General features: G+C 36.7%; 1 protein-coding gene and 1 non-coding gene across 3 annotated transcripts in view; one reads left to right on the forward strand and one right to left on the reverse strand.

Annotated features, from left to right (window-relative positions):
- WAPL (WAPL cohesin release factor) overlaps positions 1 to 25,650 on the reverse strand; it is a 75,970-nt gene that overhangs the window by 35,764 nt on the left and 14,556 nt on the right. The window contains exons 3-4 of one of the 2 annotated variants that reach the window (XM_065922738.1): positions 12,420 to 13,460; positions 10,346 to 10,446 (exon numbers count right to left, since the gene is read on the reverse strand). In XM_065922738.1, the coding sequence (XP_065778810.1) occupies positions 10,346 to 10,446; positions 12,420 to 13,460 (1,142 nt within the window). Of the gene's footprint in view, positions 1 to 10,345; positions 10,465 to 12,419; positions 13,461 to 25,650 lie in introns of both variants that reach the window. The other variant, XM_065922737.1, reaches the window with a different exon arrangement.
- On the forward strand, positions 17,396 to 17,499 carry LOC136162135 (U6 spliceosomal RNA). Its single transcript, XR_010661977.1, has one exon. It is a non-coding gene; the product is annotated as a U6 spliceosomal RNA (small nuclear RNA).

The raw sequence follows: 25,650 nt of genomic DNA on the forward strand, positions 1-25,650 counted from the left end.
ATCTTAACTGGCAAAATAAGATAGCCGAAGCCTAAGGTAAAATATAAGCACTGAAGGTTAGTTAGGATGATTATATGGATAATCCCTTAGAAAGAGACCAAACTGGCAACAGCTGAATGGAAAGGTATCAAAATCAAACAAAGAACAAATAAGGCAAAAGAAATGATCTAAGTTTCTCAGGACATATATGGCAACAACAAATAATGGAATTTAGGGAAACTGTAACCAGTGATCAGAAATAAGAGCACTGAAAAAAAAAAATTTGAATTACCAAATGATCAAATAAAACCATACAAAGAAAAAACAGGTACTTAAAACCAGATTTATTTTGACTTAATCCCTCAAACCGTGTCTTTACTTTTTCTGCCTTCCAAGCGACAACTTTTCTGAATAATCATTTTAAATATGTTCTTACCAGAAATTTTCTTTACGTTCCTCATCTTTCTGACACATTTTTCACCCAGCCAGCTCTCAATTCTGTTATAATCAACCTTTCTTTACATTCCTGGTGAAGTTGGGGAAAGTTCTCACTGCCAGCAAGCTTACAGAAAGTTAGTGTTTTCTAACATGGGAAGATAGGTAGAGGAAAGTGGGACCTCTCAGCTAGTGGCACTAAAGCTGAGGACATGGCCTGTGTGGTCAGGAAACTGGCCATATACAAAAGGACGGTATTAAGGATACTGGTAACCAGATTCCTCAATACCAGAAAAAAGAAGTAAAATTCGGAAAGTGGGAAGGCTAGAATAAAACATGGTGTTGCACTAGAATTGGAGGTATCTAGTGTGAACTCATGTTTCTAAAAATACACAGATATGAAATAAATATGTGTCTGTGTGTTGGGTGCTAGGGGTGAGAGAGAGGAAGAAAATGCATATATTCACATGTTTCCTTGCTCTGCTGACTTAAAGTAGGTCTAGAAGCAATGACACCCCAGAAGAAATGACCATACCTTGGGATCAGATTTTATTTTTACAGATCATTCTCCACTAAGAAAACAGGGGTCCCTAGAGAAATGGCTGCTTCCAGGTCTGGGAATGTATCACAAGCCCAGAACATTTAGTGTGTCATTAGTAAGGAAACGCAAAACGGTGGGTCACGTTAAAAGTCAGTCTGAAAAAACACCCACAGGCCAAATCTAAGAAAACCTGAGTACTGAAATAATGATAGCACTACTATTTAAATAAACAGCAGTAACAAGTGACTGAATAAAACAGAAATCCATGTTCATATTGACATAAAGAAATTAATATATAAATGAATATGTAATAATGAATACATAATGTATATATTATGTAAGAATATATAAATACATATATTCTTTATATACAAGAGGGGGAAAAAAAAAAATCTACCTTACAGTATAAGGCCAACTAATAACAACTATGGAAGAAACAATACAATTAAAAGAAAAAAACACTCAACAACAATCAGAGTAAAAATTGATTCATGAAAAACTCAATGCTAAAGCTAGTGGGCAGGGTTTCCCTAGTGGCTCAGTGGTAAAGAATCTGCCCGCCAATTCAGGAGACACTTGTTTGATCCCTGACCCAGGAAGATACCACATGCTGTAGAGCAACTAAGCCATGAGACACAACTACTGAGCCTGTGCTTTGAGCCCAGGAGCCTCAAGTACCGAGCCCACATGCTGCAACTATTGAAGCCCATGCACCCCTAGAGTCCATGCTCAGCAGTAAGAGAAACCACCGCAATGTGAAGCCTATGCACTGCAATGAAGAGCACCCCTGCTTACCCCAACTAGAGAAGAGTCCACACAGAAACGACCCAGCACAACCAAAAATAAATTAAATTAAAAAAAAAAAAAAAACTAGTGGGTAAAAGCTTGATAAAGAGTTGAAGAACCTGATGGACTTCAGGGGATAGTTAACATATATAGTTATGATACAGACTGATGTTGTGTGCTACCTGGTATGATGCAGTTAAAACAGAGCATCTCTTCTGAGGTATTTCCACCAAATACACATAACCTAAATGAAAGGTCAGGTATGTTGAGGCATGCCCCGGGAAAAGTGCCGCAGACAAGTTCCGGAGGCTGGCTAAACTTCCGGGGACCGACCCCCCCCCTTGCAGCCTGGTCCGTTCAGGAACCGACACAGAGCCCGTGGACACCCACCGCCGCTGTAGCCCGCGCTTTCTTCCTTATATAGAAAGACCTGGCCTGGGCGCTGGCCCTGTCTATAAAACCTCTCCCCACCTCTCCTTCCTCGCAGACTCCCTTTCTTTGTCTCCTCACTCACCCGCCCCTCCCCGGGAGATCTGCCTGAGAGCGCCCGCCCAATAAAGGCCTTTTACCACCGGTCCTTAGAGGTGGCTCTTTCTTCCCGCAGCGTTTTCTAACACTAAATCTAACCACAAGAAAACAAAAGATAAGCACAAATTGAGGGACACGCAACAAATAACTGATTTTAACTCTTCAAAAATGTCAAAGCCATGGGAAGGCTAGGAAAAACACAGATATTCCAGACTGAAGAAGGATGGAGATTTGTGACAACTAAATACAACATGCGATTCAGGACTGGATCATGGGAGATTGGGGAGGGGTGGGATTTGTTCTGCTATAAAGGCCATTAGTCAGACAATTGGGAAAACTGAACAGGATATGTGGATTGCACTGAATTACTGTATCAGTGTTATTAACTACATGGTTTTGATGGGTATACTATAGCTATACAGTAAAGCACTCTCATTTCTATAAACTAAGGTATTGTGTTGGCCAATGCAATACCTGATGCAGGGAAAAAATTGAAGGCAGGAGGAGAAGGGGACGACAGAGGATGAGATGGTTGGATGGCATCACCGACTCAATGGACATGAGTTTGAGCAAGCTCCGGGAGTTAGTGATGGACAGGGAAGCCTGGCATGCTGCAGTCCATGGGGTCGCAAAGAGTCAGACATGACTGAGCGACTGAACTGAACCCAGTATTTGGGAGTAATCAGCATTAAGTCTGCAACTTATTCTCAAGCCATACATGACAGGGGGGCCCATTTAGAACCCTACAGGACATTTAGTAGTGTCCAAGACAGTTTTGGTTGAAAACAGGGGCATGGGGGTAGGGGAGGAATGGGACCAGTCATCTGTTGGACAGAGGCCAGAAATGCTGCTAAATATTCTCCAATGTACAGGGCTACCCTCCATAACAAAGATTTACTCAATCCAGAACAGCCAAGAAAGCCTGATAGGTAAGGAGGAAATTTTGCCACTGCAAGACATGAGCCACCTTTGCACCACTCAGAAATGAGGTCATTAGTGCCTTTAATCAGATTAGAGAAGACCCAGATACTCTCATTGACCTATCAGTCATGCCAGTGAATACCAGGGGGTATTCCTCTTATAAGAGAGAAATGGAGCAACTGCTGAGGACACCTCCTACACCCACTACCTAGTGACCCCTCCTTTCCTTTTTCTCTGGAGATCTGGGGGGTAACCTACATAAAAACTCCTTGAAGAACTGAGCTTGGCTTTTTTACATCAAAAACATGAATCATAATTTCTTATATAGGAAACAAATCTATTCTTTCCACTCAATTTATAAATGCTTAAAACTTTGACCCCATTTATTTGCTCTATTCCTTTATGCTCATCGAAACTCAACAGGTTAGATTTCAGTTTTTTCTGTTTCTCAATGGTTCTCTCCTTTTAAACAATTCAAGTAGTTCTTTAGCTGTCTTGAACACAAATGGATGACCTATTTCTTATTAAGACCTAAGGATTTTATACTGCTTAGCTTCTTGTTGCTCTCTTGCTGACGTAGGCTTCTAAATTCTTTAGATATTTCATAAGGATACATAACTTCCATGGGATCTAAAGCATTGTTATTACTTTTCATTAATGTACTATAACACTCAGGATCAAAGTCTCATTTTTGAAGCTTACTGACCCACCTAAACAGTAGTAATGTCTAAGTGAAAAAATTCTGACACAATTCCACTTAAAAAGGGTTTGGGGCAAATCTTTCAATAGGAGGTTAAAATGAAATTAAAAGTTTACCTAAAAAAAAAAGTCTACTTAAGCCTCTGGGGATTAAATCAGCACTACTGTTTTAAGGCAGGGTTTTACCTATATTACATCTTTCAAATGAGTTCAAACTCATAGCTCTTTTGGTTTCATAAACTAATAACGATTGTTTTAATTTTCTTCTGACATTATCCATCAACAGTAAATAGGTCTTCTGCCTACTTGGTTCCATGACCTGATTTACTTTAGGCCGGAGAGATACCTTCATAATCGGGTCAAGTACATGTACACTGCTGCCTCCTAAGTCATGCTAGTAGCAAAGAAATGAATCCAATATAAAGTTTAAAACTAAGTTAAAGAAATGAAAGTAAGTACAAATGAACTCGAATACTTAATTAAAATATACAAGATAAAAATTACTTCAAAACTTTCGAACACTACAGCAGAAACACAACACTATAAAACAACTCCAGTAAAAATTAATTTTAAAAAAACACCTTTTGAACACATTACTATCACTTCATCCTTCAAGAAATAGTTTAAAGACAAAAGGAACTAGAAAGAAATCATAAACTTCTTTCAGTGTATTTGCTGTTCATAGTAATACTGGTATTATAATTTAAAAAGTAATGTGTGCTATAGAACAAACCAAGAAAGCTAAGTACAAAATTCTGAAATGTTAAATCTGAAATGAGACTATCAATATGAACTCAGTTTATTTTCAATATATTTCATAGCTCTATCCAATGAACGAGTCTAGAGGCAATGAATACACACAGCACTTAGTTCTGGGTTTCTAAGTACTAATCCCCACAGAAAGAACTGATCTTTAGATGAATGAATGATTCCATGACTGAAAGTAAACTATGGGTCATCATCTGTGCAGAAAGCAGAAAAAGTGCTCAAAGATGATGGGGCTATATTGAAAGGATACAAGAAATAGCTTGAAATGGTTGTGTTGGCCAAATCTAATGCAGAATAGAATATTCACATGGCACCAAAGTAACACCCAGAAGTTTACTAACTAAATTATAAAAGGAAAAATACACTTTTATTTTTGAGGATCCAGTGATCACAACTGCATAGTTGTGTAGGTAGTCATCTATCCAGTAGTTCAGTAGGTAGTCAATATTAAGTAGAATAACCAGGTGTTACACAGCTTCCAATGTGATACAACATACACAATATTACTTTTGAGGTATTCTTGACAGAACATGTTTAACCTCAGCCTAATCAAACATACAGACTTAATTCCAGTGTTCTATGATACTATACCATTTTAATACAGTGGGGTAATGATTTCTATCATCAGGAAACAATCATATAAATTCTGAATGTGAAAACACTCTACAAGACAGATATCCTGGGCTCTTTAAAAAAAAAAATCACTGTTATGGGGAATTTTAAGAAGATGAAGAGACTGCTCAATATTAAAGAGACATAACAAGTAAATCAGTTCAGTTTGGGGGAAAAACATATGTCTCATTTTAGAGACAGTTGAGAAAAAACTGAATATGGACTGAACATCAGGTTATATCAAAGAATTATTAATCATATAAACACAGTTAAGTAAGAAGACTGTCCTCTTTCTTGAGAAATGCATGTGATCTACAGCTTCACAATTTACTTTCAAATAGACAGGGTAAAATGTTATGTAATACACATATGCATATGCACGCACGCACACACACACATGAAAAGAGGGAACAGGAAGGTGACTGTGTGTAGTTATAACAACTGGAGGGGTCAATCTAGGTAGAGGAACATGGTATTCATCACACTGCTTCTTTCACATCTTGTGTAAATTTTAAGTTTTTCATAATAAAAAGTTGAGGGAGAGGGAAATAAGGTAGAATATTATAAATCAGAAGTTTTCAAACTGTGGTTCATGGACCTCTAGGGATCCAGGAAACTTTCAGAGTGTCTACAAAGAAAAATCCACTTTCAGAAAAATAGTATGTTGTCTGCCCTTTTCACTGTCTTGATATCTGTAGGGATGGTGCAAAAGCAATGCTGGGTAAAGCTGTTGATGTCTTAGCATGAATCAACGTAGGGGCTCTGAACTGTATATAAGTAGTTATATTCTTCAATGGTACATACTCCACAGTTATAAAATGCCAGTTTCAAACTAACATACATTATAAAGCAAGTACATCCCAAAGAAAAAAAAACAATCAAAATAAAATACCACTGTCACGTAAGAAAAAAGCCCTTGATGAATTAGGTAAAATTACTGATTAAACTGTAGCCCTTAAGTGCACTAATGATCTATGTGAGAAAAATCAGTGTACCTAAAACACTTCTGTTGCATACAAACTGTGGTTGTATCAAAGAAAAAACACTATTTACTGCTCAAGTTTCAAGCTGAACTAGCTATTTGTTTTCTGAACACCATTCTTTATTTGAAAGACTAACAAACTGCTTACGTAGACCTGGGTGTTAGGCAGACATTTTCTCAAAAATGAACAAAGTAGGCCTGTCACTGCCAGTTGTTTTCCCTGAAGTATTTTCTGCCAATGAAAAAAATTTCAACTTTTAAGCAAAAACTAAAATTTTGGAGAACTTTGATCTACTATTTTGAACTTGACAGCTTCAGTCTGGCAGTGATATTTTTGATACTGTATAATACAGTGTGTCATCATATGAAAGCTGGGATAAACCAGTGTAAACAGTATTTTCCAAAAGATCAGTGTATGATGTTATAAAGCACTTGTGTGTAAAAGATTCATTCAAAAGCAGGACAGACCAATAGATTTTGATCTAACAGTATGAAAAGTTCACTGGCATGGTTTTAGGTTCCAAGCTTCAATTAATCTTTAAGTAACTCCTGCTTGTTGCGTTTTGATGTAGCATCAAAGCAGAATGTCCACGATTACCTGAAAAGGCTACTTAAAATACTGCTAGGCTAGAATTTCTTCATACTTTTCAACTAAAACAATATAATAAAAAGTACTGAATGTAGAGGATATGAGAATCTAGCTGTTTCTTTAAAAATTTTTATGGATGTAAAGTTGATTTACAATGCTGTTATTTTCTGTTGTACAACAAAGTGACTCAGTTATACATATACATTCTTTTTCATATTCTTTTCCATTATCGTTTATCATGGGATACTGAATATAGTCTCCTGTGCTAAAGAGTAGAACCTTGCTGTTTATCCATCCTAAATAGATTAGTGTGCATCTGCTAATCCCAAAGAACCAGAGATCAAACTGCTAACATCTGTCAGATCTTAGAAAAAGCAAGGGAATTCCAGAAAAACATATACCTCTGCCTCACTGACTATGCTAAAGCCTTTGTGTGAATCACAACAAACTGTGGAAAATCCTTAAGAGAGATGGGAATATCACACCACCTACCACCTGTCTTCTGAGAAGCCTGTATGCATGTCAAGAAGCAACAGTTACAACTGGACATGGAACAATGGACTGGTTCCCATGAGAAAGGAGTACATCAAGGCTGTATACTGTCACCCTACTTATTTAACTTACAATACAGAGTACATCATGCAAAATACCAGGCTGGTTGAGTCAAAAACTGGCATCAAGATTTCTGGGAGCATTATCAACAACCTCAGATATACAGATGACACAACTCTAATCACAGAAAGCGAAGAGGAACTAAAGAGCCTCTTGGCGAAGGTGAAATAAATAGAAAGTGAAAAAGTTGGCTTAAAGCTCAACATTCAAAAACTGAAGATCATGGCATCCAATCCCATCACTTCATGGCAAATAGATGGGGAAACAATGGAAACAGACTTTATTTTCTTGGGGTCCAAAATTATTGCAGATAGTGGCTGTAGCCATGAAATTAAAAGACACTTGCTCCTTGAAAGAAAAGCTGTGACAAACCTAGACAGCCTATTAAAAAGCAGAGACATTACTTTGCCAACAAATATCTGAATAATCCAAGCTATGTTTTTTCCAGTGTCAATGTACGGATGTGAGAGCTGGACCATAAAGACGACTGAGTGGCAAAAATTGATGCTTCCGAATTTTAGTGCTGGAGAAGATTCTTTAGAGTCCCTTGGACAGCAAAGAGATCAAACCAGTCAATATTAATAGAAATCAACCCTGAATATTAATTGGAAGAACTGATGCTGAAGCTCCAATACTTTAGCCACCTGATACAAACAGCCGACTCATTAGACTGAGGGCAGGAATGAGAAGGGGGTGAAGGAAAATAGATGGTTGAATGGCATCACTGATTCAATGGACATGAGATGAGCAAACTTCAGGAGAGAGTGAACGACAGGGAATCCTGGCATGCTGCAGCATGGGGTCACAAAATGTCAGACACAACTTAGTGACTGAATAACAACAATCCTGAAGAATCTAGCTCTCTTTTATTAAGTCAAACTTTATAAAGAGATTTGCAAAAAAATGTAAAACACTGCTACTCATCTATCTCATTTCTTGTTTTAAGAAAATAATTCTCACTAAAATGCTATATTAATAATGGATTATTATTTTAAGCAAATTTTAAGTATCTTTGATATGCATTTTCATTTTCTATTTGGTAAATATAACATATATAATCAAAATCACTTTGGGATTCTCAGTAAAATTTTTAAAACTGTAAAGTAGTCCTGAGACCAAAAAATGTGGTAACTTTCACACTAGAAATCAACACATACCATACACAATTTTAGAAATCAAACTCTCACCTAAGAATTAAGGACCACAGTCCTTAATACCATAGCCCCTGGCTCCAGAACAAGTTAGCTCCATTGAAATTAGCATTAAGTACTTTTTTCCCCCTGCTGGGAGGTGGATACATGGGGGGTACAAAAGTATATTTTAACATAATCACTCTAAAAAGATTCCTAACTGGCTCTTCAGAGGTAAAAGAATTAAAAATAAAATGAGGCCAGATAATATAGACACACTCATTTTTTAGTTGCTTAAAAGTAGTTCAATCTACAATAACAAAACTACATAACATTATACAAGCTATTTAAGTAAAGGAATTTTTAAATACACAGGTAAAGTCAAGCAAATTATTCTCAATACCTATGCAGGACCATGTTTAAAAGACTTATAAAATGCATAAGAATGAACTTACCCTTAACACTATATACAAAAATTAACTCAAAATGAAATCAATGACCTAAATGTAAAACTTAAAACTATAAAACATAGAAGAAAACATACGTGAAAAGGTACATGACATCTAATTTCACAATGATTTTAAATATGACACCGAAAGTGCGGGTAACAAAAGATAAGTACATGAAAAGATGCTCAACATCATTAATTAGTAAAATATAAATCAAACCACAATGAGATACTATTTCCCACACATTAGGATCCCTATTATCAGAAAACTCAGACAATAACATGGTGAGGATGTGGAAAAATTGGAAACCTTATGCACTACTAGGAATATAAAAATGGTACAGTCAAGGTGGAAAAGTCTGGTAGTAAAACATAGACCTGGGCTTCCCTTGTGGCTCAGTGGTAAAGAATCTGCCTGCCAGTGCCAGGAGGCACAAATTCAATACCTGGTCTATGAAGATCCCACATGCTGCGGGACAACTACTTGTGGTCCAAGTGCCACAACTAAGCCCACATGACACAACTACTGAAGCCTGAGCATTTAAAACCATGTGCTCCACAAGAAAAGCTGCTTCAATGAGAAACGTGTACACTGCAACTAGGCAGTAGCCCCTGCTTGCCACAACTAAAGTTCACACAGCAATACAGGACCCAGCACAGCCCGATAAATAAATATTTAAAAAAAAAAAAGACACAGACCTACAATATGTCCTAAAAATTCCATTCCTAAATATCCAAATCAATTGAAAGCAGGGACTCAAAACAGCCAAAAAGTGAGAGCCACCCAAGTGTCCATCTATAGATGAGTAAATAAACAAAATGTGGTATACACATACAATGTAATATTATTCAGCCATAAGAAACAAACAACATCCTGATATATGATATATCCCTACAACAGGGATGGAACACCTTGACGACAAATGCTTAGTGAAATAAGCCAGACACAAATAGACAAACATTGTGTGACTCCACTTACATGAGCTACCTAGAAAAGGGGAACTTATAGAGACAGAAAGAAAAATAGTATTTACCAGGGGTTGGGCAGGTCAAGGTGGAGTTATCATTTAATAGAGCTATTTGTTAATGGTTAATGTCACTGAATTGTATACTTGCATATAATAAAGAGTATGTTATGTGTGTTTTATCACACTTAAAAACATGGTTACAATGCTTTTACAAAATGACTTCCAAATAGCCTTTGAAAGACAAAATTATATTGCCATGATGTTTGTTGGTAATTTTTAAATTAGAAAATTAAGAGTTAAGCCCTCCAACAACAAATAATACAAATCACTGATAGGGCTTTACTTACCCGTTTGGGGCCACTAAAAATCTTTCTGGTATTTTCCTTTGATTTATCTCCTTGTTTATTTGGAGGCTTCTTCACACTTTCAGGCACACCAGGCAAGTCCTCTGTAAAATCCAAGTTTTCTGAAATGGTAATCAAAACTAGCTAGCTTTGTATTATTTCAAATCATCTACCAGACAACTTATGAACATTATGGGGAGAAAAAAGCATACTGTGGGGAGGAAAAGATAAAAACAACACATAGCTGACGAAATACTCCAATGATGATATTCTCACTCTCTCATACTCACTCCCTGCTTGTACCCTACTCTAGAAGAAAATCAGAAACTTAGTTGCAGTGTATGTGCTCCAATTTTATCAGCAAAATCAATTCTTTTCCAGAATAATTTATTCTTCAATGTTCATATAACTGCTCATTTCCTATCAACATTAAAACCGGCAGTCTAGTTTAAAATACACACATGCGCACACCAACAGGTGGTATGTACCTGTAACATTTTTCTAGAATTAAAGTACACTGAATCATGTTGGCCTTCAAGGAATGCCTAACATCTACAGAAGCCACATTAAAAAAAAAAAAAAAAAGGATATAGCTATCCTTGGCAAAAGATACAGAACGACCTAGTACAATGTAGTTCAATGGTCTGTGGAGTTCTCACGAAAACCAACCAAAGGATTAGATTCCAAATGGTTGTATTTTTTCCCTACCCTAAACAAAAAAAAAAAGAGGGGGAAAAAAGATGGGACACTTTTCTCTATCCTAACTCTTAAAACTGTTTGCTGTTTCAAACACTGTATGAAGACTTAGATTCCAATTTTGAATGTATCAATCAAATGGTCTCTAATTTTTAAACGTTATTTGGTATCAACCTGACGTTTCTAAAAGGTAGTCTAATGATTTAGGATAACTTGCCATCAAGGTTAGCACAGAAGCTAACAGGTCAGGAGTACAGATTTCAGTATGCAGTTACTAATCATCCTCCTGAGAAAGCAAACGTAAAAGCTGTCTGCCCAGTCATAGCTCACGTGACTAGCAAAAATGCAGCAGACTTCATTTCTTCAGAAGCGATTCAAGACAACATGAGATGAATTCTGAAAATAGTCTTTATTTTTTCCAGTGGGGAGTAAGGCAGGCTGCTAGGGGGTACTCCTGTTTAATTCTAGTTTTGAAAATAAGAATGATTTTAATCTAGCAAAATTATTTTTAGGTCAACCGAAGCAAAATGGTAAGTAGTCTCAAGTATGACATACTCTATGAGAGAATCTATACATAGAAACACTATGATAGCTCTAACTCACCATGATTCTTGTTCCATGACCCTAAAAGGGCAAAAGCTTTAACAAGTAAACCAACATAAGAAAAATGTACTTGGTTAAATAAAAATAAATATAAGCCCCTGTATCGCAAAGGCTTTCACATACTCTTTCTTCCTCACTCAACAGTCAATTCACATCATAATGTTCTTGACAAGTAGTGACTTACTCATAGCAAGGCTAACCTATTTCTTTTGTCTTTCAGTGGATACTATCAACTCCTCAAGTCATTACGAATCCTACTATCCTAAGGGACAAATTAATTTCACTGATAAGAATGTAAAAACATTTAGCTAGCATCTTTCAATTTTATTAAGTCAACTTACGAGGGTGATCCTTAAGATTAAGATCTTAACTTTATAAATTTAAAGTATTTCCCTCATTTCAACCATCTAGTATCAATACAATTCTAAATGACCAAAGTCTATCCTTCTCTCTCCATTGGGTTTAGTTTTTCAAACCTAAAACATCAAGATGTTTGGTATCTCTGTGTACACACAAATATACACAATTTTTAAATTCTCAAGTGCTAATGGCAGAATTAAAACACAAATATGAAGACTCCTCAATTTACAAATTGGTTCCTTACAAGGTGGGACTTTATTTACATTTAAAATGCTGTACCTTTAGATAAGGTAATCTTTGGCACTGAATAGGTATTTCTGTTAAAATTAAATGTAGTAACAAGTTACAAGCTATCCAGGAGAAAACTAAGTAGCTATTATTTAAGCCTGAAAAATACATTTAATTTTTTAAGTCTTACCTGCATTATTAGTACTAGACTGACTGTCCTGGGAATTATCATTGCTTTCTGGAGGAGGCTGCAAGGAGGGTGATGGAGCTGTTTTAGTTCTTTTTTTGCTTGTCTTTCTTTCCACTTGACAGTCATCATCTTCATCATCTTCACTTTCACTGAGATCATCAAAGCCAAAATACTTAATTTTGTAGTTAGAACTCCCAGAACCTCCCTCATCACCTCCTGTCTCATCATGATCTTCAAAACCAAAAAATTCAAGTTTAACATCCTTTTTAGATTTAGTATTACTAGGTCGAAATCTAGTAGTGGTCTTAGATGTTGCAATATCTGCTTTTTTTCTTAGCCGGCCAGCTTCTCCCAAATCTGCAGGAGTTGAAGCAGTGAACTCATCCATGCTGCGTTCCATAGTATCCTGTATGGTAACATTACAAACTGACAAGCAAGATGGATGTAAAACAGTATAATCTCTAGTCCGTCCAACCGTCCCTCTAAAACTGGTCCCACAACTTACACTGCCTTTCTTTGCCTGATTCAGGCCATCTTTACTTGATTCACTGTTTGCTTTGGCTAAGGCCTGACTGGTGCCGTCCATTAGCTTATCAAAATTTGATGCTCCTTGTGAGGATTTTGCTTTATTGGCCCTACAGTACGTCCTACAGTTGCTTGGCCTAAGAACACTTTGCATCATGTCTTCCTCAATGGCTTCATTTAGATTTTCCAACCGATTTTTAAAATCCTCATCCTTCATCTCCAAAAGAGGATCACTATCCAGATTTAAAATACAATCTTCGGATCTGCTATCTTCAAAATCATTATCCCATTCATATAAACCAGTTCTTACAGATCCCTTGATTGACGATGTTTCTGATGGCGATTCTGACCTTTTTCCAAGTTGGGAATTCCAAGTATCATTTTCCTTGATTTCATCAGCTTTGTATCCAGAAGCCACTGTAGTTTCTGCATTGTGTTTCTTAGTACTGTCTTCAGCATTTTTGTAAATATGATGACTATTCTTTTCATGTTCTTCACTAAAGTTCTCCACTTTATCTATAAAAATGAAAAATAGGTCAAAGGATAAAAATATGAGTGGTATCAATGTAAAAGTTAATAAAAGGGACATTTGGTTAATTAATAGAAGTCATTTAATTCTGAAATAATTGCAGTAATTTTAAATTGTGGAAAAAATAAATGTTTATGTATCTGACAATTTATCCTTCTACCTTTTCAGTATATAGCTCTCATGTCTTCTAGTGACCTCTCCCTAGGCATCCAAGTCCCTTAAAATTGTTACCCTCAACTTAAGAGATTTCAGCAGTGTTAAACAACAAAATCAATTCAGAATGACATACACATAGTCAAACCTTCTCAGAGGTACAAAGGATTTTTCAAACAAAAATGCATAAACTAAAAATTATTTAGTAGAATCTAAACAATGTAACACAATTAATAAAGACATTCTGGCAGTGCCTATTTCTCTGGAGTAGAGTTGACCATATGGCATGTCAGTTCTGTCTAGAAACCTGTTCCAGATTCAGGTTTCTGTAGTCAACTCTGCTTTTCATTCCTTCTTCTAATCGTAAAAGCCATATAATTTCAACGCTTTTTTTTAAACAATGCCTCTGATGCCTAAGTTTCATGACTACAGTGGTTATTTATCCATATCCTGTTGCAGGCTCAGTCACTTCAGTCGTATCCGACTCGTACCCTATGGACTGTAACCTGTCAGGCTCCTCTGTCCATGGGATTCTTCAGGCAAGAATACTGCAGTGGACTGCCATGCAATCTTTCAGGGGAATCATCCCGACCCAGAGATCGAACCCAGGGCCTCCTGTGTCTTCTGCACTACAGGCAGATTCTTTACCACTGAGCCACCAAGGAAGCCATTATTTATCCATATCAGCCAGTGGTAAATCATGAATTGCCTATTCATTTTATAGCTGGAGAATCCATTTTTGTTGTCTTTAATTTTGACATTAGAAATATTTTTTTAATCTTTCTAAATAAGAGATGGAAATGTGATTCAAACTGGTATTACAATTAATTCTCCAAGCACTTGTTGGCAGAAAAACCCAGGTTCAATATTTATGATAAATTAATGATGTTACAAAACAAAAAAACCTACATTTATAAAAGTCCTTTACAAATCTCAATTAACAAACCATCAAATACAAGCAAAGGGATGCTTTACATGAATTCACTATACAATTTTTAATGCTACTCAATAACTGTAAATGTAATTTATATTTACTTACTTCTAGAAGGCATCTAATTTACAGGTATACGTGCTTTATTCTTAGATATTTCCCAGTCAAAGGCAAGGAACTATAGTTTTCATAATCTCAGAAGTATCATATCACTAAGCATAAAATATTGAAAAGCTAACAATTAATAGCTGACTCTGACATCTGATACATTCTTAAAAGGGGCTGAAACAAAGCCAAGTTTAAAACCAAACCTTAAAAAAAAAAAAAAAAACAAACCTTAAGAAATGATACCACTGCTTTTGTAACAAGTGGAAAGAGCACTAGTAGCTGAATCTGGAGACTTGTGTAGGGCTCAGAGAAGACCCTTAACTTAGGGATTTTCCTGAGGGTTTCAATATCTTCCTCTGTCCAAACGGGAAGCAACTGACCCATACTACTTTAGAGCATTATTAATGGAATTATTTGCCAACAGTGCCTACGGGAATGCTTTGTATGCTTAGCTACAAAGAGATGTCATCAAATATCATACCACACCATTTTTATAGCTGCACAGCATTGTCTTAATGTCACAAAATTTATTTAAGCTATTTCTAATTGTTCTATGTAAAAACATCCTTTTGACAAAAAAAAGTTTTTTAACAATATACTTTATTATTCATGTTTTTAAAAATTACTACTTCAAGTTTTACTTACCACTCCCATTTCCCCTAAAATCAGAGTATTCTCACGGGCTGCCTTTCACATGTAAATCTAACTCTGCTGTGAGAATACCTTTATATATTCAAGTGCAAAGAGTAATAAAGAGCCCTATAGAATGAAGTACTGTCACTAAAAGTTATGTCACTAGCAAATATAATTTATTCATGTATTCAATTACATGGCATAATCTTACAGATGAATTATAAAAGTATACTATGTAATTTTTAAATTTATGAAATACATTACATAGATAAAAGCTAAGTAAATCAGCAAAGAGTTCTGCACAAGAAAAGCTATCTAAGTTTCCTACAACAGTATTCTAATATATAAACTGAATACTTTCTACAGTCCTTCACCATTTAGGTCTTCAACAAATATTCTCAACTATACCTTCAGAAGAGAGAGCAAGGCTATCCTGTCCTAAAATGCATAAGAGCAATTACTTTCAACTATCCTTCCTCCTCAAACAGACCCCAGCTTCCCTGTCAGATAAATTCAAGTTATATATCAAAACATCAAGGCAGGGAGAAAGGGAGTAAAAATTGGGCTGTTTTTCTTTTTTCTTTCTTTTAAAACGGCTTGTACTGAGACAATTTTAGGGCTTCTGTAACATTTCTATTTGGAAATCTTCCTTATTTCCAGTTCTCATATGGCTAAACTCTTTTGCATATGACAACAGGGTTCACCCACACCACCTCAACAAGAAGGCATATTCATCTATCTTTGTTCAAATGTCCAACCTAGTACACACCCTCAACTCTTTTTTTTTTTTTAAACAGAGAAGGCAAGTATTAACTCTCTTTTAAGCTAAACCAGCTATGTAAACAGAAATGCATTTCTAGCAAAGATAAAGTTTAGGAGTTAAATGGGTAAGTGCCAGCTCTGCCACTTACTGGCTAAAATGACCTTGGGTAAGTCACCCTAAGAAGTGGGGACAATTTCTTCATCTGAAAAAATGAGCTAATAAAGTCTGTCTCGAGGACAATTTGAACAGATAAAAGATGATAATGTAACTAAGGATACTTGCAGGTTAAAAAGCACCACACAAATGCAAACTATTATTAACTATTGTAACAACTCTGCCAAAATATATTTTTAACAACCTTTTAGTGAGACATTTCTTAGTGGAATTTAACCTCTATGTTCATCAATATTTCCTTAGGACCCTGTGTCTATCAGCTTCAAGGAAGGAATCCAAAACTACATTCTAAGGCCTACTGTTCTTCCTTAACCTAGAGGGTGAAGACTGGATTATGGAGAAAGTTTTCAGAAGAAGACTTAGCCTACGACCATCTTTGAAGATACTTAATAAATGCCTTTTAGTATCAATAGATTTTAGCATCACTATGTAGGTACCCAGTCTTTTATATATTAGGTAGCATATGAGGGAGGGAATTTAGCATAGTAACACAGACTACATGGAATTTGGAATTTGATAAAGATGGTATTGAACCACACACCTAAGACAGTAATTAGATGTGTAAAAATTTGGCAACTCATATTTCCTCTCTAAGCTTCATTCTGCTTATCTAAAAGACAGTTAGCAAACTTACACAGAAGTTTAATTAAATGTCTACTATTTCCTTAAGATTCTTAATTTTGAAAGGAAACAGAGATTTCTTTTAAAATAAAAACACACCAGTCCTTCCAATAATGTGAGTATACATGGTTTTATAAAGGAAAATACTCAAGGGGGATAATTTAAGGCTTCCATGGATGAAGTGAATGCTGGAATACTTAAAAAAGCAGGAAGGGAGGTTTGATTAGAGGTTTATGAATGATCTCATGGTTTCCGCATATCTTGTGAAACTGTGTGAAAATATTGTCTGTGCACATAGTTTTCAGGGAGAGTATCTATAATTTTAGCAAGTTTTCAGACATTCCGAAATATAATTTTTAACTGATAAAGGACAAGGAAAGGAGCAAAATATCTTTGGGAAATCAGTATATGTTAATTGTAGAACTTCATATGTCTATGGGAAAGATTATTCAATAGCACATTCTGAAACATCATTTATCTTCAACCATAAAGCAAAAGAAATTTCACCAAAATTAAATGTCCATTAAAAAACCACTAACGTGCTCACTTTGGCAGCACATATACTAAAACTGGAGTGATAGAGAGATTGGCATGGCCTCTGCACAAGGATGACATGCAAATTTGTGAAGTGCCCCACATTTTAAAATTTCTACAAAGAAGATGCACCATCATCAAACACGTGAAAAGATGCCCCACATCACTCATTATAAGAGAAATGCACATCAAAACCATAATGACCAGAATGGGCATCATCAAAAAATTTACAAAGAATAAATGCTGGAGAAGATGTGGATAAAAGGGAACTCTCTTGCACAGTAGGTGGGAATATAACTGATAACAGCCACTATGGAGAACAGTATGCTGCTGCTGCTGCTAAGTCACTTCAGTCGTGTCCAACTCTGTGCGACCCCATAGACAGCAGCCCACCAGGCTCCTCCATCCCTGGGATTCTCCAGGCAAGAACGCTGGAGTGGGTTGCCATTTCCTTCTCCAATGCATGAAAGTGAAAGTGAACGTGAAGTCACTCAGTTGTGTCTGACTCTTCACAACCCATGGACTGCAGCCTACCAGGCTCCTCTGTCCATGGGATTTTCCAGGCAAGAAGTACTGGAGTGAGGTGCCATTGCCTTCTCCGGGAGAATCGTATGGAGGTTCCTTAAAAAATGAAAAATAAAACTACCATATGATGCAGCAATCCCACTACTGGGCATATACTTTGAGAGTACCATAATTCAGAAAGATACATATACCGTAAAGTCAGTCATAAAGAGTAGTCAGAAAGAGAAAAATACATAATTAATGCATATATGTGGAATCTAGACAAATGGCAGAAATAGAGGGCAAACATGGTAGAAACTGCTGGGCAGACATGGAGAACAGCCGTGTGGACACAGAACGGGGAGGGGAGGCGGGACACACTGAGGGAGTAGCGCTCACACACACCACCTGTGATACAGACGCCTAGGGTGAGGCTGCTGGACAGCACAGGGCCTCAGCTCAGAGCTCTGGGACGACCTAGAGGGTGACACACAGGGTCGGGTGGGAGCTTCAGGAGGGAGCGGGTGGATGTATACACACGGCTGATTCCCTTTGTTGTACAGCAGAAACTAACACAACACTGTAAGGCAATTACACTCCAATTAAAAAAAATAAAAATAAAAAAACACTGTTTAGGGAATTTCCTCCCAGTCCAGGATCCTGGATGCTGCCATGTGCCCCCCCGCCCCCGCCACCACAAAAAAAGAGAAGATTAAAAACTACAATGCTTTTTAAAAGAACTACCCAGACCAGTGGGGCAGGGGAATTACAATGCTACAACTCAACAATAAGATATTAAATAAAAATAAAAAACAGAAAAATGATCAAGCAATTTGATCAGCCCCTTGATTTTAAAAAAGAATATTCAACAAACATATAAAATACATTAAAAGACATTTAATTCATTACTTATTAGGAAGATGCAAATTAAAACCATAATGAGATGCTACTGCACAACCACCAAGAGTTAAAATTCACAATGCCAAGTATTGTGGAGAATGTAAAGCAACTTCAACTGGTCATAGCAAAACAGGGAACAACCACTCTGGCATTAGCTACAAAAGCTAAATTTTAACAGTTATCCGCAGTTAATTCAGTTCAGTTGCTCAGTAGTTTCCGACTCTGCGATCCATGGACTGCAGCACACCAGACTTCCCTGTCCATCACCAAATCCTGGAGTTTACTCAAACTCATGCCCATTGAGTCGGTGATGGCATCCAGTCATCTCATCCTCTGTCGTCCCCAATCCCCCCCAGCATAAGGGTCTTTTCCAACAAGTCAAGTCTTCTCATGAGGTGGCCAAAGTATTGTAGTTTCAGCTTCAACATCAGTCCTTCCAATGAATATTCAGGACTGATTTCCTTTAGGATGGACTGGTTTGATCTCCTTGCCGTCCAAGGGACTCTCAAATCTTCTCCAACACCACAGTTCAAAAGCATCAATTCTTCGGTGCTCAGCTTTCTTTACGGTCCAACTCTCACATGCGTACATGACTACTGGAAAAACCATAACCTTGACTAGACGGAATTTTGTTGGCAAAGTAATGTCTCTACTTTTTAATATGCTGTCTAGGTTGGTCATAATTTTTCTTCCAAGGAGCAAGCAATCTTTTAATTTCACGACTGCAGGCACCATCTGCAGTGATTTTGGAGCCCCAAAAAATAAAGTCTGACACTGTTTCACCATCTATTTCCCATGAAGTGATAGGACCAGATGCCATGATCTTATTAGCTTTCTGAATGTGGAGCTTTAAGCCAACTTTTTCACTCTCCTATTTCACTTTCATCAAGAGGCTCTTTAGTTCTTCTTCGTTTTCTGCCCTAAGGGTGGTGTCATCTGCGTATCTGAGGCTATTGATATTTCTCCCAGCAATCTTGATTCCAGCTTGTGCTTCATCCAGTCCAGTGTTTCTCTTGATGTACTCTGCACATAAGTTAAATAAGCAGGGTGACAATATACAGCCTTGACGTACTCCTTTCCTTATTTGGAACCAGTCTATTGTTCCATGTCCAGTTCTAACTGTTGCTTCCTGACCTGCATAGAGATTTCTCAAGAGGCAGGTCAGGTGGTGTGGTATTTGAATCTCTTTGAGAATTTTCCACAGTTTGTTGTGATCCACACAGTCAAAGGTTTTAGCATAGTCAATAAAGCAGTAGTAGATGTTTCTCTGGAACTCCCTTGCTTTTTCGATGATCCAACGGATGCTGGCTATTTGATCTCTGGTTCCTCTGCCTTTTCTAAAACCAGTTTAAACATCTGGAACAGTTCAAGCACTGTTGAAGCCTGGCTTGGAGAATTTTGAGCAATACTTTACTAGCGTGTCAAATGAGTGCAATTGTGCAGTAGTCTGAGCATTCTTTGGCATTGCCTTTCTTTGGGATTGGAATGAAAACTGACCTTTTCTAGTTCTGTGGCCACTGCTGAGTTTTCCAATTTTGCTGGCATTTGAGTGCAGCACTTTCACAGCATCATCTTTCAGGGTTTGAAATAACTCAACTGGAATTCCACCACCTCCACTAGCTTTGTTAATAGTGATGCTTCCTAAGGCCCACCTGACTTCACATCCCAAGATGTGAGCTCTAGGTCATACCACTGTGATTATCTGGTTATGAAGATCTTTTTTGTATAGTTCTTCTGTGTATTCTTGCCACCTCTGCTTAATATCTTCTGCTTCTGTTAGGTCCACACCATTTCTGTCCTTTGTTGAGCCCATCTTTGCATGAAATGTTCCCTTGGTATCGCTAATATTCTTGAAGAGCTCGCTAGTCTTTCTCATTCTATTGTTTTCCTCTATTTCTTTGCACTGATCACTGAGGAAGGCTTTCTTATCTCTCCTTGCTATTTTTTGGATCTCTGCATTCAAATGGGTATATCTTTCCTTTTCTCCTCTGCTTTTCCCTTCTCTTCTTTTCACAGCTATTTGTAAGGCCATCTCAGAAAACCACTTTGCTTTTTTGCATTTCTTTTTCTTGGAGATGGTCTTGATCCCTGTCTCCTGTACAATGTCACAAACCTCTGTCCATAGTTCATCAGGTACTCTATCAGACCTAATCCCTTAAATCTATAAGGGAATTTATTTAGGTCATACCTGAATGGTCTAGTGGTTTTCCCTACTTTCTTCAATTTAAGTCTGAATTTGGCAATAAGGAATTCATGATCTGAGCCACAGTCAGCTCCCAGTCTTGTTTTTGCTGACTGTATAGAGCTTCTCCATCTTTGGCTGCAAAGAATATAATCAATCTGATATTGGTGCTGACCGTCTGGTGATGTCCATGTGTAGAGTCTTCTCTTGTGTTGGTGGAAGAGGGTGTTTGCTATGACCAGTGTGTTCTCTTGGCAAAACTCTATTAGTCTTTCTCCTGCTTCATTCTGTACTCCACGGCCAAATTTGCCTGTTACTCCAGGTGTTTCCTGACTTCCTACTTTTGTTCCAGTCCCCTATAATGAAAAGGACATCTTTTTTGGGTGTTTGTTCTCGAAGGTCTTATAGGTCTTCACAGAAGTGTTCAACTTCAGCTTCTTCAGCGTTACTGGTCGGGGAATACACTTGGATTACGGTGATATTGGGTTCGCCTTGGAAACAAACAGAGATCATTCTGTCGTTTTTGCGATTGCATCCAAGTACTACATTTTGGACTCTCATTGACTATGATGGCTACTCCGTTTCTTCTAAGGGATTCTTGCCCACAGTAATAGATATAATAATTATCTGAGTTAAATTCACTCATTCCAGTCCATTTTAGTTCACTGATTCCTAAAATGTCAACGTTCACTCTTGCCATCTCCTGTTTGACCACTTCCAATTTGCCTTGATTCACGAACCTAACATTCCAGGTTCCTATGCAATATTGCTCTTTACAGCATCGGACCTTGCTTCCATCACCAGTCACATCCACAACTGAATGCTGTTTTTGCTTTCGCTCCTTCTCTTCATTCTGGAGTTATTTCTCCACTGATCTCCAGTAGCATATTGGGCACCTACCAACTTGGGGAGTTCATCTTTCAGTGTCCTATCTTTTCGTTTTTTCATACTATTCATGGGGTTCTCAAGGCAAGAATACTGAAGTGGTTTGCCATTGCTTTTTCCAGTGGACCACATTTTATCAGTGGTCCTATTATCCTATGACCCAGCAATTCCATTTCAAAGTACTTATCTAACAGGAATATAGGTATACATGCACTGAACAGCTTATTAAACTTAACCACATGAAACTTCCACTTTTAAATCAAGTATTAGCAATTCCACATGGTTCAACATAATAGAAATACACTTAAAACATCAATCCAAAACCAGGAAATATAAATATACATTAACAGTACAACCAACAGAGTGATCTATTAAAACAAAGAAATACTGCAGAGCAATAAAAATATTAAAACTACATTTCTGTAGGAGTGTATTAGTACAATGATTACAGAGAGCAATTTGGCAATACTTTCTAAAATTAAAAATGTACATGTGAGAAATAAACTGACTCTGAAGCACACAGTTTTATTTACTCTACAAGTAACTTTCCATGAGTATGAATAACATAAGTAACAAGGAAACTCACTACAATGTTGTTTCCTGATGGCATACGGCCACATATCTGAATACTGTGTAGCTGTTAAAAATAATGAGGCAAATCTATATTATGTACAGATAAGGCTGATCTTAGGAAAAAAGGATGAACGAAGGGTAAGGGGGAAGTGATCCACACCGCTTGAATTTTACACTGTCTACAGTCTATTTAAAAGCCTTAAAAGTAAAAATTAACAAAGGCACATATTAATTACCTTAAACTGTAACAATGATATTACAGCTATCTTTTTTGGAGTGCTGAGCTGTTAAAGAATTATATTTACGTATGAAATTCAGTGTCAGTTTGCTTCAACATAATCCACTGGTGAAAGGGAGTAGGTGGTGATAAAAATGGAGACTAGCTATGAACTTATGTTACTGAAGCTGGATATACACACACACATCTGTGTTAACTGTATGCTAGTCTCTATACAAACAGCATATATACTACCTTCACCCTTATTAGAAGAAAGTGAAGATATCTCCTTTCACTGTTCACCAAATCCAGCATTATACAGATGAAGAAAAGGCAGCCCAGAAAGGCCAATGACAACAAAGGTTGTCACCTGAAGCAATGACCAATTGACCTTACAAAAATAACCATACCAGATTCTAATGTATTACACTACCTCTAGTGGTGGCTGCTGAAAATGTAAATACTAGATAAACCATCTTAACCCATATTAATAGAAGTCCAGATGAGACGAAGCTAAAAATCTTAATGCTGGACAGACTGCAATGAGTATCATATGATATGCAGATGTCTATATTTAAACAAAACCTTTGACTTCTAAGGAGACTGTACAGATCACAGAGAAGTGGCTTTGGAGACCATTACCCATGACATGCAGTTGAGGTAACCAGAAAAGTTTAACCTGGGGGCAGGGGGAGAGGTGTGTCACTGTTACATGGGAAACTGCCTCTTAATATCTGCATGACTGTCATGCAAAGAGGAACAAACTTATTAAATCTATAGACATCATTCAATTCACAGAAACTATAAGGACTGATAAGCAACAGCACTAAAGATTAACTAGAGTTGTCCAACGAAGGGGATGCCTAGGAAGGAGAGTGTACTCTGTTGTCATAAAAGAATTACTTGATAAAATGGGACTTGATCAAAACAACTAACTTCTGCCCTGCAAAAAACACTGTTAAGAGAAAGCAAAAACAAATCACACGCAGAAAATCTATCTGCAATAAATGTCTGATACAATACTTGTTATCGGAAATAAAGAACTCTTAAAGTTCAATGAGAAAATAAGCAACTCAATTAAAAATGAGCAAAGAAATGTGACGGTACATCAAAGAAACTATATTGATACCAAAAGCATGGAAAATGATCATCATCAATCATTAAGGAAATAGAAAAGGCTTATTTCCTTAAAATAGTGGTGTCATAAGAATTCTTGTGCATCAGTAAGTCAGTCAATGTTCCAGCAGAAAAAGCAGGTATAGACAGAGATCAATAGAAAAAGAAATAGAATGAATTAATAGCTTATGAAAAGATACTCATTTTCATTCACAATTAAAAATCAAGAGTAAACAACATTATATATTAATTATATCTCAATAAAGCTGGAAAAAGAAAGTAAAACAAAGCTGAACTATATTTATACTTACTAAGCCCTCAGTATGTGCCTGGTACTGTCCCAAATACTTTCCATCTATTAATTCATTTGATCTCATAGCAACCATCTAATGTAGGTACTATTACAAGTTCACAAGCCTTTATCCACAGTTGGAACATCCAAAAACCTCTGAAAACAAAAGTTTTCTGATAATGTGTTTTGAAGCAAAACCTGACCTCATCTAAGTAAGGCTATTGATAGTATTTTCTTTTTCTGAATAAACACTTGTCTTTGAATAGAGTGCTGCCGAGCACCTGACGGGGGTTCATATTAAAAAAAAAATACTTTACAATTCCAAACTAACCCCAATTCCAAGACAGATCTGGCCTCAAATGTTTCAGATAAGGAAATGTGAACCTGTCTCCCATTCTGCACATGAGGGACAGTAGATTTCAGCTGCTAGACAGTTAACAGCCACACAGTTATTAAGTGCTGTTTACTGTCTAAAAAATAAAGCAACTTTTTAAAGACAACAAAAACACTGGAAACCCAAAGTCTCACATCTACAAGGAACTGGCTAAGAAGTTACAAAAAAAAACATAGGGGGAATTGACATACCACGAATGCAACAGTATTTTTAAATAAAAAAGAAAAGGAGGCCAGAAAAGAAAACCTCCATATATTGATATAGACTTATTCCCAAAACATATTAAGTATAAAAGCAAGGTATAAAACAGTATGTCATCATTTTGTAGATCTAATATACACACGAATTTGTAACTGCTTGAACTTCTTGTAGATACACAACATATGTCAGAAAGGGTAACAAAAGTAATTATAAATGGTCAATCACTCCAACAACAACTGGCACAACTGGAAAAAGGAGGTAGAAAGCTTTTAACCACTATAATTTTGTACCATGTGCAGATAATTTTATTTACATTAAAAAAAAAAAACTGCATATATTCTAAAGTAGAAAAAATTAAACCCCCAAATAAAGAAGACATTTTTTTCTATCTTTCAGCTAGACAAACTCCAAAGTTCAACAGAATGATGCTAGGGGAAAAAAGCCAATGTCAGTGGGAAATACTGCAATATCAGCTGAATATTTAAATATTTATGCTCTTTCAATTCCACTTCTAGAAACATCTTCTACCACTATATGTAAGAACATGATGTTCAAACATGAAAGTAGAATGATGCTCCACATAGCACTTCTTTGTTAACAGCAAATGACTAGAAACAGCCAAACTATTACTAAGTCTCCTAAGAGACTTAAGTATGGTATATTCATATAATAGAAAACCATGAAGAACAAGGTAGATTTTATAAATACTGATGTGTATGTCTTAATGACTTTTCTGTACACACATACATACACAGTATACACATGTACATACCACACTGTCATTTATGCACTTGTATTTTAGGGATATATAGATTTACATGCTGTGCATATTAAAGATTATGAAAATATACATAAGAAACTGTCAACAGCATGCTTCTATGAATGGAAACTGATTTTTCACTGTCAACAAAGGTGTGTGGCTATTTATAAGGGGCACCTAAGAAAAATATGGCACATCTTCCTCAGTGGATCAGTTTTACTCAAAGATTTGGAAGG

The sequence above is a fragment of the Muntiacus reevesi genome, chromosome 2, assembly GCF_963930625.1.
Source record: "Muntiacus reevesi chromosome 2, mMunRee1.1, whole genome shotgun sequence".
NCBI classification, from domain to species: Eukaryota; Metazoa; Chordata; class Mammalia; order Artiodactyla; family Cervidae; genus Muntiacus; species Muntiacus reevesi.